This window comes from Pteropus alecto, unplaced genomic scaffold (genome assembly GCF_000325575.1).
Source record: "Pteropus alecto unplaced genomic scaffold, ASM32557v1 scaffold5, whole genome shotgun sequence".
Classification (NCBI taxonomy): domain Eukaryota; kingdom Metazoa; phylum Chordata; class Mammalia; order Chiroptera; family Pteropodidae; genus Pteropus; species Pteropus alecto.
Window position 1 is genome coordinate 7167740 of NW_006441953.1, and position 15405 is coordinate 7183144.

A 15405-nucleotide genomic window follows, 5' to 3' on the forward strand; every position below is an offset into this window, starting at 1 on the left:
AGTTTGCTCTTAGTTGGAACCAAGGCTAGAATTCCATTGTTTGGGACAATTGACTAATATTTGCTGAGCTAAAGAAAGCCAATCGGATTTTAGTGTAGTGAGGATCAACAGCTCATTTTTTAAAAGTATGAACTTGAGCCAGACTACTTGATTCAAATCCCAGCCTAGTTATTTCCTAAGATTGTGACTGTGTTGAATGACTTAATTTCTGTGTCTCGTTTATCTTATTTATAAAGTGGGTATAATGATACTATTTATTTCTAGAGGCTTTGAGGAAGATTAAAGAAATTAATATATGTAAAGCACTTAGAACAGAGAGGACACATAGTGTAAAATGTTTAATAGACTTAATAAAATGTTAGGATTATTGTTAATGGTATTGATAAAATAAAAACCTGTAGTGATCAAAGATACAAATATAAAAGTGGAAGTAGTAAAAGCATTAGAGGAAAACATGGGTATGTAGTTTTATAAAATGAATGGGAAAAGCTCTACTAAGAATTATTTTAAAATTTATCAAGTGTGAAAGATTTTACTACATGATAATTGAGAAACTATAGCAAAAGATACTGTGAACAAAGTCTAAAGACAAACAGTAACCTAGGGGAAAATATATACACCATATAGAAATAACATAAGGTTAAATTTCTTAATATACAGGAACGTTTCTAAATCTTTAAGGAAAATAAAACCCTGTGGAACAAGGGCAAATAACAGATGAAGACACCCAAATATCTAAGAAATATTTGAAAAGATTCTCAGCATCATTTGAAGTTAGGTACTACAAACTAAAATGTTTTTCACTTATCACATTAGCAAAGATTAAAATATTGTTCAATGTTGGGAACACAAGGCATTCTCGAGCATTATTGACGGGAGGTATAAATTGTAGACCTTTTTGGAGAGACGTTTGGCAATAATGGTCAATTTTAAAAGCACAAACCTTTTGAACCTCTAGTTTCACTTCTAGGAACTTATCTTTCAGATTCATCACAGAAGTTGTCCTCATAAATATAAATTAGTTCACTCCCTGAAATATTTTTCAGTGGAGATTTAATAAGTAATGTTATGTTTCTACAATGAAATACTGTAGATTTCTTTAGAAGAATAATGAAGATTTATTTATGCTAACAGAATATCTAGGATACAGTAAGTTAAAACAAGTTGAAATGTAGTATGATCCTTGTGTATTTAAAATATATATGTGCTTATATATACATTGCATACATACATAGATGTACAAAGGATACACAAGAAACCATTAGCTGTAGCTACTACATGTGGGAAGTGGGATACTACATGAGGGAGAGAGGGGACTTGTACTTTCACTTGATATTCTTCCTTGTTTGTATTTTTTTTATACTGGGTATATTGTTAGTTTCAAAAAACTAATAAGAAAGGTTAGAACTTCTTCCATCCTGGGTATGTTCTCAATTGCCGTGTAACAAAATATCTCAAAACTTAGCAACTTAAAATGGCAAATATTCAATCTCAATTTCTGAGAGATGTGAATTTAGGAATGGCCTTGCTGGGTGGTTCTCTCTTAGGGTCTCATGAGATTGCAGTCAGGCTGTCATTTGGGGCTGTAGTTATCTCAAGACTCTACTAGTTGTGAAGGATCTGTTTCCATGCTTATTCACATGACTGTTGGGAGGCCTCAGTTTCTCTTCGGACTTCTCTATATAGGGCTCGTCACAATTTGGCAAGTTTGTTCTTCCAGACTGAGTGATCTAAGAGAGAGAGAGAGCCAGCATCCCACCCAGACTGGGCAAATCTTCGAGGTGATGTATCCTTACTTTTGCTATGTGCTGTGGGTCACCCACCAATGCTGGTACATTGTGGGGCGGCGTGAGGATCAGGAGATAGGGATCATTGAGGCCATCTTAGAGACTAGCTACCACAGTGGGTCCATAACAGTATATATCTCTTGTAACAATTTGGGATTGTGGAGAAATAAATTAATCAGGCAACATTTAAATGGGAACTATGCTTAAGAATTAGTTATCTCTTTACCAATCTCTGTAAATATTTGCTTTTCTTTTTCAGGTCCAGCACAGAATCAAAGGCAGATTCCACCTGGGTATGGATTGCATCCTCAAAACTATAATGCTCCCTCGGGACATTACTCTCAAGGACCTGGGAAAATGACCTCATTGCCGTTGGATAGCCAGTGTGGCGATTACTATTCTGGCCTCTATACGGTACCAGCACAAAATGTGGTGACTCCTAACACAGCAAACCAACAACCAGGAACACAGCAGATGTATGGCAGGGGCCCTCCTGCCCCTCGCACTGTGGGATCCACTCCAGGATACTTCCAGGGTGCAGCATCATCAGCAGCCCATTTGCATACGAGTGCCTCCCAGCCACCCTCCTCTTTTGTGAATCACTACAATAGTCCAGCCATGTACTCTGCCAATTCTTCTGTTGTTTCTCAGGGATTTCCCTCTACTTGTGGTCACTATGCTGTGTCAACTGTTTCTAATGCTGCGTATCCTAGTGTTTCATATCCCTCTCTGCCTGCTGGTGATCTATATGGGCAACAGATGTTTACCTCACAGAATGCTTCGACTATCAGACCAGTTAGAGATAATTCATTTTCTGGTCAAAATACTGCTCTCAACCATCCATCACCACTTCCACCTCCACCATCACAGCAGTACTACCAGCAGCAGAGTCTTTCAGCATACAATACTCTCTCGTGGTCATCTTCAGGCCTTTCATCGACTCAAGACAATCTCATTCGCAACCACACTGGTTCTCTGGCTACAGCCAACAACAACCCGACAAATACCGGTAGGTTGAATGAAAAGTTCACCAAAGCATGGCTGAAAATCAATGCATTTCCAATCAGGCTTTTATTTGCATGAAAGTTAAAGATGATATTGCCTAATAGAAAAATTGGAAATTAGCTCACCTTCATAATTAATTTGCTTTATTTAATGTGATATTTTGCAGCATCTCCCGGGGCCCTTCCCTCACCTGTTCACAATTACCACCCAACCATCTGTCTCTTGTAGCCTGATTCCTTACCATGACTGGGATCTCAGTCAATATTTATTAATATGTTTTATGCCTCTGCAATAGTTGTCTTTAATGTGAGTTAAGTATAGAGCAAATGAAAGGGTTCATTTGGGTATATGCTTTGTTAGCCACTACTTTTTTTGTTGTTGTACTAGTTTAACTTTGGGACAGTTACTATCCCAGCCAGAGCCCCACTCACTATAGAAAAGATGATGGCCTGCAATACAACACTGGTTTCTCTGAGTTAGCTCCTATTAGTGACTTTCACAGAAGATCTATTTCCTACACTTTAAAGCTGATGTTTTCTTATTCCCAGTTGATAAGTTAGGATGAAAGGGAAGGAAAGATGCTTGAAGAATAAATATCCTTGTGATTAGTTTTTGTGACCTTCCTAAACCAAGATGTGGTTAAGTTTATTAGTTTAAAAATTATGGATGCAAGCATATAGTCTTTTTAGTGTGGGGTTTCCATAGGGTATGGTCATTTAATTTAACTTGCGAACTTGAACTTAACAACTCCTGAACTAAATGAAAATGTATGTAAAGAATGAGAGTTGGTAAAACTGCTAGTTTTCTGAGTGGTTTCTTCAGATTGTACATCAGAATTTGGATAACTACATGTCAGGGATGTTGTAGAAAAGTATCCTTCTCTGGATAATTAGGTTATTTAAAATTAGAACTTTAGAATATTAGATCAAGATCTGTTCTTTCATTGCTATGTCATTTAGAAACAATTTCAACTTCAAGCTACTAATAATGGTTTAAACAAAGAAGCTGGTATTTTTCTCACGTAACAAGAAGTCTAAGGGGATCCAGTGGATCCAGATCTCCTCAGTGTCTCTTCTGTCTTTCCACTCCTCCATTCTTCGCATGTTTGTTTATAGACAAAGAAGATAACTTCTCTACCTATAGATATCAAGTCAATTAAAAGAATTGACTGGATCTTGTATAAGACATCTTAAAGTATCATCACAGTTCCCAAACCTGACTGTAGACCAGAATCACTAGCACAGATTGTACTCTTCAGCCCCAGCTTACTGAGCTAGACCAGACTGGCCAGTGTAGTCTCAGGAATGTTTTTCTGACTCGATATCAAGGTGTGCCTAGTAAGAGGCCCAAATTCTGCTACAGTCTTTTTGCTTTACAGATGAGAAAAACCGTCCAAGTTGGCTGCTTATGGTCATTAACGTTAAAAACACAGCTTGTCTTGGAGTTCAGTTTCTTCTCTCAGTCTGCCCTTCTCAGAACTAGGGCTTTGTGTTCCCTAGAAATTCTTTTGTTTCTCTCTTCTTTTAGCAGTCCTTTTGTAGATCAGCTTATCCTAAGGTCCCTCTGACTTAAGGATTTTGTGACTTTCGTGACAAAAAAAAAAAAAAAGAAATACGGGTAATTCCTGTCTTATTTTTGAGATGGGATGCAACCAGTTTATATTGAGATGTGGGATCAGGGAAATATGGGGCCACATGGCTAACGAACAGAATACCTAATTGGAAAGGGCCTATCATTGAAAAATATATTGAAAAATAATAGAAATAATTACAAAATGATCTTCTATTTGAATAACTGTAGTAATTAGCTCTTTAGGCAAAGAGATGGGGTATATTTTTACTCTTTTATTCCCAGTACTGTACTGAGAAAAGCCATAAAAAATATAATTTTAGAAGTCAATTGTGTTCAGTGTTTTTTTTTAACCTTTAGATTGTTAAATTACTTTTAAATTGTACTTCAGAGGTTGACAAATACATCTCAGGCTAATTAGACACATGCTCTTCACCATTTCAAAAGAAATAAAGAGGTTCCTTAAAGTCTACTTTAAAATTAAATATTACAGAAGTTCCCAAACTTTCTCAGTTGATATATCTAAATATTTTTTCACAGTACCACAGCAACTTAGTAATAATAGTTCATAAGGTGTTTGACAGATGTCACTCTGCTTCTCTTGAAAATTTAAAATGCCCCTTGGAACCCTGTGAGTTTGTTGCACTGGCATCTTGAGTACCTAGGTACGAGGTTTGGGAACCATGGGAATATTGATTTTAATTTTCTAAAAAGATAGAAAACTTAATTGCTTTGAAACTCCTAAATTATATTGTCATATTAAAATGAGAATCTTAGGTACTAAAATAGTTTTGTGTGAAATACAACGTTTGAATAAATGACAAAATGCATTTTTTATTACTTGATTGTACTTATTTCATTTTTGAGTATAGTAAAACTTCTTAAGCAATTTTTAAAGGGTTGGAGATCCAAAAGCGTAAACCTGAGTTAAGTGATTATCAAAAACACAGTGATGAATACAAGCTGTTATTTTTAGGCAGTTGATGAATTCATATGCAGAAACGTGGCATAAAAAGACCTTTAAGTGTTATCTCATTTGCCTCTTTATTTTAGAAAAATTTAGCACTAGAACTTCAGATTATTTTATTAAAAAGTATTCTAAGTATGTATGTTTTGGGTGCTGTTTGGTTGTTAACTTATGGTGAAATTTTGACTGGTGTTTAGAAGGTATCATCATCAGGCCATTTTAAAACTTTTAAACAGTCACTAGTTAAATGTCTCAAGGTTCAGAAGCTCTTTTTCAATTTGAGGTGATGTTGGTTGAGGGTGTGACAGCAAGATGAGTACTGAAACTGTAGATTAAAGTCATTTCCTTATTTTATTACCTTTCATTTTGAAAAGCACATAATTTTAAAATTAGCAAGATAAATCCTGTTGCCAATATCTAAAATTTTGCCAGGAAAATTATTTTTATTAAAATTACTGCATACACCTAAAACTAATATAATATTATATACTAACTGCAATTAAAAATTTTTTTAATTATTTAAAATTATTTTTACTATTTTTTGCTTAATAAGGATCACATGTTGATAGCATATTACAAAATAGTACTGTCTGATTAATGCTATTTTACTACATACCATTTTATAAAACAAGCATTTAAAAGGCTACTTATGTAAAAATAATAATATACATTTATATAATCCTTGTATAAAATTCCACAACATACTTGATTCTAACATATCATCACTGATAAGTTAATATTATATCTGTTACCTCAGGGTAGTGATGTGCCTGAGGAAAAGCAAAATAAGTACCCTGTAGGAGATGATTATCCGGACCAAAAAAAAAACACAAGTTAGAAATAAATTAGGAAACAACATTGGAGGTATAAATAGTACAGTAAAGAGATTATATTCAACTTTGGAAACGTGAGGTTGCAGAGTTACGAGATGGAAATAATGTGATTTTGCTTCCTCACACTCATACTCCTTCGGTTTTTCCAAAGCTACTTTTGAACCTTATCATCTTTTCTCAACTTCGTACCTCCCACCTGTAAAGTTTTTTACATTTATTCCTCTGAATTCAGAAAATGAGATGTTGATCTTTGTAGTCATTTCCTTCAGATCTTGGCTTTTTCCATTATCTCTTTTCCAGTAGATCAGTTTCCTAGGTTCTACTGGGCTATACTATCAGAAAGGTGAGAGGAATTGATGAAGGGAAAACATAAGCTTGGTCCTATGTGGTCCAGCAGCCATCAAAAGTTTTTAAGCAAGGGGGTGACGCTGTCAGATTTATGTTTCAGAACTTTCTTTTATGACCACTGTGGTAGACAGACAGGAGGAGGAACTTGGAGATAGGAAGACATGCTGGGAAGGAATTACTACAGTTATCTAGATGAAGAATGATGACTTGGGCTGAGACTTGTTTAGATATAAGACAGATGACAGAGATGATTACAGAGATTTGTTGATATAGTTTATGAAGCAAAAGGAAGAATAAAAGATGCCTTTTAAATTCTCCAGCTTGAAAAACGTGAATGGGTGGTAGTACTATTAGCTGAGAATTATTTCGTCTCCCTAGTTCTGAAAGAATTTTGTGTACAATCACTATAACGAGCTACAAGAATGAAATAGGGAACTACTTTAATACCAAAAAAGACAAAAGATTTATTCTTGAATTATGAGTTCTGTCTCTAATCATCCCATACACTGAACAGCAGTACAGTAGTTCATTTTCATAGTGCCAGTTTTACATATTATTTCTTCTGTCAAATTATCTTTGTGAAAGGGCACTTTCTTTTTGGCTGGCATACTTCCATGGTCCTTAATATTTGTAAAACATTTCTCCATCCATTTGACAAATATTCAAAAGTCAGCTATATGACAGGCATTGTTTTAGTGCTGGGAGATAAAATAGTAAAAGCACCTGATCCTTCATGAAGTTTGCCAGTCTGTGTGGGGAAGCAGACATTATCCAGATAAACACAATGAATGTAAAATTGTTATTATTTAAATATCGTGAAGTGGAGATATATGATGTTTGAGTATACTTGTAGGTGCATCTGGTCTGTTAGTTTTGAACGTTAAGGAAGTTTTCCCTGATATTGGACATTTGAGCTGCAATCTGAAGCATGAATTCTCCTAGGGCTTCACTCACATGACTAGCAGCCTGCACAGACTGTTGACTCTCTAAGTTGGCTCCCTACTTGAAAAACTAACTTCCTTATATGATGGCTCGGGACAGAAAAAGAAAGGAAAGGGATAAGCTGCAAGGCCTCTTGAGACTTGCACACCATTACTTCTGCCACATTACTTCTCTTAATTAAAGCCAGTCAAGGTTAGCCCCAGTTTAGGGGTGGGAAAATAGTTCCACTTCTTAATAAGAGGAACAGCAAAATAATGTGACTGTGTTTTCAGTCTCCCATATGATGTTTGCTCTTCCTAAAAATGATGAAGCAACCAGCATATTTAGACTTACCTTACACCTTCTTTCCCCATTCTCCGTATTTATATCATTCGTATACTATTGGGACTCCTTTTGTTTTGTCACCTTAGTTCTACAATTGTTTCAGTTTTAAACCTAAGTTATACATACACACACCCGTCATACATATATACATATATGTATATGCACATATGGTCAGTATATTATTCACTGCTTACTATGAGTCTTTTGTCTTAGGATTTCCCCCCCAGATTTATTGAAGTATAATTAACATGATATTGTATGTTTAAGATGTACAATATGATAATTTGATACACATGTAAAATGATTACCACAGTAATCAGTTGATACATCCATCACCTCACATAATTACCTTTTCTGTGTATGTGGTGAGAATATTTAAGCTGTTTCTTTAGCAACTTTCAAGTATATAATACAGTATTGTTAACTGCAGTCAACCATGCTGTACATTAGATCCCCAGAACTTATTCATCTTGTAACTGAAAGTTTGTACCCATTGACTGACATCTCCCCATTTCCCCCACCCCGCAGTCCTTGGCAACAGCCATTCTACTCTCTCTTTCTGTGAATTCAGCTTTTTTAGATTCCACAGGTAAGTTAGATCATACACTATACGTCATTCTCTGACTTATTTCACTTAGCATAATACCCTCAAGGTCCATCCATCTTGTTCTAAGTAGCAGGATTTCCTTCTTTTGAATCGCTGAATAATTTCTGTGTGTCTGTGTATGTGTGTATCTACACCACATTTTTTTTTATTCATTCATCTATTGTATGTTTTACACATACATACACACAGCATATTTTCTTTATCCATCGATGGGCATTTAGGTTATTGCATAGATTTTTTATCTCTTGGTTGGCTGAAGATTATTTTCTAGGTCAAGCAATTAGAGCTATCAAAAGGCCCGCTGTGAATCACATGTACTTTATTCCAGAAGCCCAACCTAGTGCTACCCTCTGGTCCTTACTCAGTTATATGTGAAATAAGGCATCTGATTAGAAGCAGCAGATGAGAAGTGTTTACACACTCTGATGCAGTTTACAGTACAAAATGAGATGTGAGCAGATACTAGGAACATTTGCGGAGTTCATGAACCACATTACTGCAGAAACAAATAACCTCAATCTTATCTGAGGTACCATTGCACAGTACAGTAATTAATAATAGTGATCATTAGTAAAGAAAAACTTTTGGATTTATTTTGTTTAAGAAGGTAAGGAAGCTTGTGAAATGTTTTAGGAAATTTTCCATTAAAGATTATTAAAACATTTGGTTAAGTACATTTTTGGGTTTTTTTGAAAATAATTTCTTTGTTCCACCTTATTTTCTAGATATACTTTACTAGATAAATGTGATATTACTGAAGTTTCTATAAGAACTTCAAATAAACTGTATTCTGTTAGTATTTTAATATATTTCAAGTTTATTGCTGTGGATGAAATAGTTTCTTGTCTTCAGTTGCAGATTCTTTATCCTGTCCTGTTATGCAAAATGTTCAGCCTCCCAAGTCCAGCCCAGTGGTGTCCACTGTTGTGTCAGGAGCTTCGTCAGCAAAAACACCTCCCACAGTAAATCACCTTGTTGAGCCTGTGGCCTCGGTTACACAACCATCAGAGCTGTTACAACAGAAAGGTATTGGAGAAATTCATTATACTATACAAGTAGCACACATATACATACATACTGATTCAAATAGCTGATTTTTAAGTCAACTGTATAACCATAATTTTTAGAAAGTATGAAAAAATAATTTATAATTTCAGTTTAAACTATTTTCTTTTTATATATTAACTTCCAGTTACTTCATGAAATTATATTTTACATAATTGCAAGCTTAGTTTAAATACTATTTTGTTTTGCTTTTACATTTATTAAATTATTCATATTCTTCTATCTGCACAGTCTTTATAGTCATTTTCCTGGCTAATAATTAATTGTGTCAGTGTATTTTAATTAACTAATGCATCCCTCTATTATGCAATGTTTATTTTATTTTCTGTTTTTTAAAGGTTATTACAGTTTCTTTTAGGACAAAGTACCCATGATTTCTTTATCTAGTGTATTTCTATATCCTATTTGATGATTTCTATGCTTATCATTATTATTAATGGCAAATAACTTTGACCCAATTTTGAGGATGCAGTTATATCTTACATTGACAGCATTGAAAAACAATACAGTTTGTTTGCTCGTTAATATTCTTCTTGTGCTAAATAAGTGACAGGCAACTGTGTTGTTTTGACGCTGTTTCCCCACATTGTCTTTATTTTGGCAGTATTCACGGTTATTTTCTGTCTGGGTAAAATTCCAAATCCAAAAATTGATCTTTCAGGTTAATATACTTTATTTTCATTCAACGAGAGATAACTGAACTGTTTTTAGAAGTCTGTAGTTTATATTTCTAGAGCAACCATTAGTAATGTTTTTAGGGACTATACACAATACATAATGACAACTCTTGATCTTGAATGTGAAGAACTGTCTTCTCTGTCATGTTCTGAAACTTGAGAAAAGCATCATATATCCTTAGGCTCATTTCAGTGCCTATGTCTGTTGAGTGTTTATGTGGTCAACAGAAGCCTTTCTATAATTTGATCAGATTATACATTATAAATTTTCTTATTTGGTTTTATAGGAAAACCAACTGCAGCACCAAGAAGTGTCCATTGATTTCCAACCAGCCAATGGGTACATTGGGAATAGAATCTAGTTATAAGTGTTTGCCTTTAAAGGGAGGGGCTGGTAGGAAAGTTTTGCTTGTCATGAGTAAGGTTAGGTTGTAGCCCTGGATGAACAGTGTTTTTTGGTGTGTGTCTTTCCTCTGCATTAAAGACTACTTCTATTTCTTAAATATCTTGCATGTTTTGACCCTTTACATTGCCCCTGCTAATTTATTTTTTTCCTATCGTATTTTTTACCATCTTATTTTAAATACCATGTTGTCATCTTACTGTATCATTTTGTAAACCACTTTCCCACTAAATAATAATTGTTTCTTTTTTTCTTACTAATATATCGAAAAGAGAAGGAGCTGCTATTTATTGAGCACTTACAATATGCCACTTTATATTTATTATTTCATTTAATCTCCATATCAATCCTACAATGTAGATATTCCTGTTTTACAGATGAGAAAAGTGAGATTTCACAAAAATTAGGTAACCTAAATTAGAAATTAGTAAGTAGCAAAGTGAAAGATTTTTAACTCAGACATTTCTATTTCATTCTGTTTATCTAAAATGAGGTTGAATGTTTTGTTCTTGGCCATTAACAAACTCTTGATTTACCTAAGATAAGCTCCTTGAATAAATATCAAGAAAGATAATAGTGGAGACATTTGAATTATAACTTTTATTATTCTTTTTACTATTCCTTTTTCTTAAGTATGAGTTTGGTTTCTTAGTTTCCTCTTTGCCTTTGGGGTACACACCTACTTGTTTCTGAGTTAGGGCTACCATCTATGTTGTGCAAGTGGTAGTTTGTGTAAACGGTGCCTCTTGTAGTTGTGCCATGTATGGCCTGCATAGGATGTGCTGTGGTTCTGAGATGACTACTAAAATATTACTACTTAAAAGAGATGTCTTTTTTTCCTAGCTTCAAAGACACCCTTGCTAGTTATTCTTTCAAGGACTCAGCATTTTTTACTGGTTTTTAGGGGAGAGCATTCAAATTTTTGCTTGCATATCTCCTAAAAAAATTTTTTTAAGCTCTAACTACTTAAACATTTATGAGATTGACATGTAAAATTTTTCACCAAAAGTTTAACTAGTTATATAATTTTCAACATACTGCTTGTGTGACTTTTAAAACAAAGACGTTACGTTATTCTTTGTATCCACTGAAATGATACCTACCACATCCTTTAAAAAAATACCCAAATATGCCCTTTTTTAACATTTGGAAAGTTTACATTTTTTCTTTATCTCCTTAATGTCATACCCCCTCCCCTGAATGTAATTATATATTTTTAAGCTAGAAACTCTTTTATCACTCTGTATCATACTTCTCTGCCACAGTATTAAACATTGAGATTTTCAAATTTGTTTTATTGTTTATGACTATAAGTCTAAGCATTAACATTTTTTTTCTGGCTTAAGTAATCAGTAAAATTATTATTATTTAGTTGGTCAAAACAACATAAACATCATGACTTTTGGTATTTTTTAATGGACAGTACATGTTCCTTGAAATACGTATTTTAGCAAGGTAAATGCCTCCTCCCTCGCCATAGTTTTATGTACCTGAGTCATATATGATTAATTGTCAGAATAAAATAAACTTAGCTAAATTTCATTCATAGTTTTTATTTTTATACATATAATTGCTGAGAAACTTTGTTCATGCAAAGTGGATAGAAATGGTATTTGAAGGGATATATTAAAGCAGTATTGCTCTTTTGGGTTTTTAACCTTCTGAGTTACATGTCAGAAATTTTTATTATTGTTTGTTAGGTTTTGTTTTCCAGATAGTTGGTGACATTATTATGACTTTAATACAGTGGTTTACAATTTTAAAATACCTTTCACTTTTCTCTCTCTCTTGGTCATCATGTGAAATCGGCACATCATATTTCATTTTCCTTTCACAGATGAGGGAATTCCAGTTTAGAGAGGTAGGTGTCTTACCCAAACACATACAGACTCCCAAGGAGAGAGCAAGACCCAATGCAGTCTTCTGCCTCCAAACTCAGTGCTCATCTTACTGAATCAGCAATTATTTAAAATATTGTGAATTTCATGATACCATTGCGAATATCTTATCACATCATTTCAGTGTATTTTTATCAAAACTTTTGAGTTGTGATGTAGGTCATTTATTTTATGGATGGTATCTTTCTATATAACCTGATTGGTAAAGGCAGTCATCATTTTCAAACCAGTGAGACAAACTTAATTCTTTGTCAGAAAGTCTGATGTAATTTTTAATCCAAAGAAACGTGTTTCTAGAATTCCAAGGGGTATCATTAACTCCATTGAGAAATAAATTGTAGCATATATCTTTTAAGCCAAATTACTAAATACAGTCAAAGATCTAATATGATTAATTTATCCCTTTTTTTTTTTATGGTAGGCTATAAAAGCTAGGCAATGAGTCAGTTACTGTTTCACATTACCAAATTTGAAAAAATACCATGTAATATGTACCTAATATGTTATTTATGAAGCGAGGATTATCTTGAAAAGCTCTGCATTCCTGTGGTAAATATATATATATTGTGTGTATCAAACTCTATTATTTGACTTTTTAAAAATGTTTACAAAGGAATAAAATATAAAAATCAGAAATAACTTAATTTCATCAGACATCATGAGAAAAAGGAATGTTCTCATGTATTTAATAAAAAAAGAAAAACATACACTGCTTAGGACTAGGTTCACCTGTAGTAAGTTGTTGTTGTTGTTGTTGTTGTTGTTGTTAAAAGGAGATAGAAAGAACGAAGTATTCTATAGAATATAAGGAGGTGAGAAATGACGATAATCATTATAAATATGTTATGCTAAAATAGATTGTAAAGTATTATATTGAACATCTCATATTGATGCTGCAAGAAATCATGTAGAATTTTTATCTGAGTTTTAGCCAGTGTATCTTAAAAAAAAATTGGTGGTCCTAGAAAACAGTCTATTTGTTTTTATAATAATTAGCATTACTAAGAATACTACTCAGGTTGGTAGAAAGATTTTTTTTTTCCTTATGACTTGCCCTAAGGCTAAGTATTAAGAATCGCTGAAAGTAATTGTTTTTAACTAAATATACACAAAGACATGTTTTTAAATAATAGCTAATACTTATATAATATTTAGTATATTTCAGGCACCATTCTAAGCTTTGAAATATGTATATTAATCACTTAATCCTCAAAACAACTACTTGAGGTAGTTACTACCCCATTTACAGATGGTGTAAATGAAGAACAGAAAGATTATTAACTTGCCCAAGGACACAAACTAGTAAGTGGTAGAACCTAGAACTGAACCCAGAGTCTTCATCTTTATCCACAATGTCCTGCCACTTGTCTAGTCAATACTTCTTAATGTTTTTGTTTTGTTCTCATGGGGCTCTTTGAAAAGCAGTGGGTTCTTTGACAGTAATGACTGGGGACCACATACATGCAGAATTATCAAATTAACTGTTTAAGGAAGAAGGATATTTTCCCTTTAGTGCTTGAGAGATTTTTATTCCTCAGGGCAGTGTTATAGTAAGATTTAGGATAAGTTAAAGGTATGTGTTTCCTTTGTAAAGTGAGAGAAAGGCTGTTGTTAACAGGCACTTAACTTTTAGGAAAGAGTTCTATGGAAATTGATTCTCTTAAAACTATTCTTTTGCGAGAACTCTTGGCAAGTTTTCTAGTATGTGTACCTTGTTGGATGAACAGCTTAGGAAAGATAAGTTGCTCAAAAGGCTGAACCCTTGAATTTAAAAGAGCTAACTTCCACAAGGGATTTATTCTCTTAAGACTAATTTTATTTATTTACGCCATTTCTGTACCTAGGGAGCAGTGAAGATGCTTTTTATTAAGCAGCCTGAAGGTTGTGGTCTCCTGGAGTTTTGCCTGAAGACCAAATGGTGGTCGTTTAAACCCAGTGCTTTGTTTTGTTTTGTTTTTCATATTGGGGCCCTGTTAATTATAGAATTCTTCATAATGTCAGTTCTATGAAGTGTTTCTTGCCTCACGGTGTACTAGTGTCATATCTCGTAAACTCTGATTAAGAGAGAATAAGTCAGCATATAGCATTCCCTCCCAGTTTGATGGTGGTGGTCATAGTAGGGGTGGAAGGTACTCCACATACCTTTTTACAGTGGGTTTCAGGCTGAGCTCTGGAAGACATCATATTCTGCCACCTTATAGATGCAACCTGTGTATCTCATACATAGGTTTCTGGCTCTTAGAGTCTGAGTAAAGACCCTCAGGAAGCTCTCAACCATTCACATAACTTGGTCGTCAGCCCCATTCTGGCCCTCACTCCCCATTGGTTGCATTTTGTATGTAATGGACCCAATCTGGAGCGTAGCACTTAAATATGGATTGATTGTTGCTATGGACCACTCACCATTCCTCTGTAGATTAACTAAAATGTCACCTTCTTGTGACATTAATACTCCTAACCTTTAACAAAATTTACTTGAACAAGCAAAGGAAGGTTAAATTCTGAGCATATTAAGAAGCACATTTGTGGTAGGGCTTTAATCTTGACACTTTCATCTCTAACATGTCTCAAAAAGGATTGCATCTTTTTTTTAAAAAAATTAATTAATTTTTTTATGGTGGCATTGGTTAACGAAATCTATTAAGTTTCAGCTGTACACTTTAACAGTAAGGCATATATATATTTACACTGTGTGTTCACCTCCCATAGTTAGATTTCAGACCTGGTTAGTACTTGGATGGGATTGCATCTTTTCTTAAGAAATAAAATTTTGAGTATGTTGTGTGACATTGTCTTAATATAGTACATTGACAACTGTAGTGTAATCTAAAATGATATAATACAGTATTACTCTGTCTTATTCATAGATTTGTTCTAGTGCATTAAGTAGTTCTATGTTTTTTTTATCATCATATGGCCATCTCATTTGCTTCTGATTAAAGCATCGGATATGTTTCCAATAATAAATCTATTTTTATTC

At 33.9% G+C, this 15405-nt stretch overlaps 1 protein-coding gene across 1 annotated transcript in view; it reads left to right on the plus strand.

The window, feature by feature from the left end:
- The first annotated feature begins 1761 nt into the window (after positions 1–1761).
- Positions 1762–15405, plus strand: part of SEC24B (SEC24 homolog B, COPII coat complex component) — a 54881-nt gene continuing 41237 nt past the window's right edge. The window contains exons 1-3 of the mRNA XM_015594969.2: positions 1762–1781; positions 2047–2796; positions 9235–9408. Coding sequence (XP_015450455.1) covers positions 2145–2796; positions 9235–9408 — 826 coding nt within the window. The 5' untranslated portion in view covers positions 1762–1781; positions 2047–2144. The remainder of the gene's footprint in view (positions 1782–2046; positions 2797–9234; positions 9409–15405) is intronic.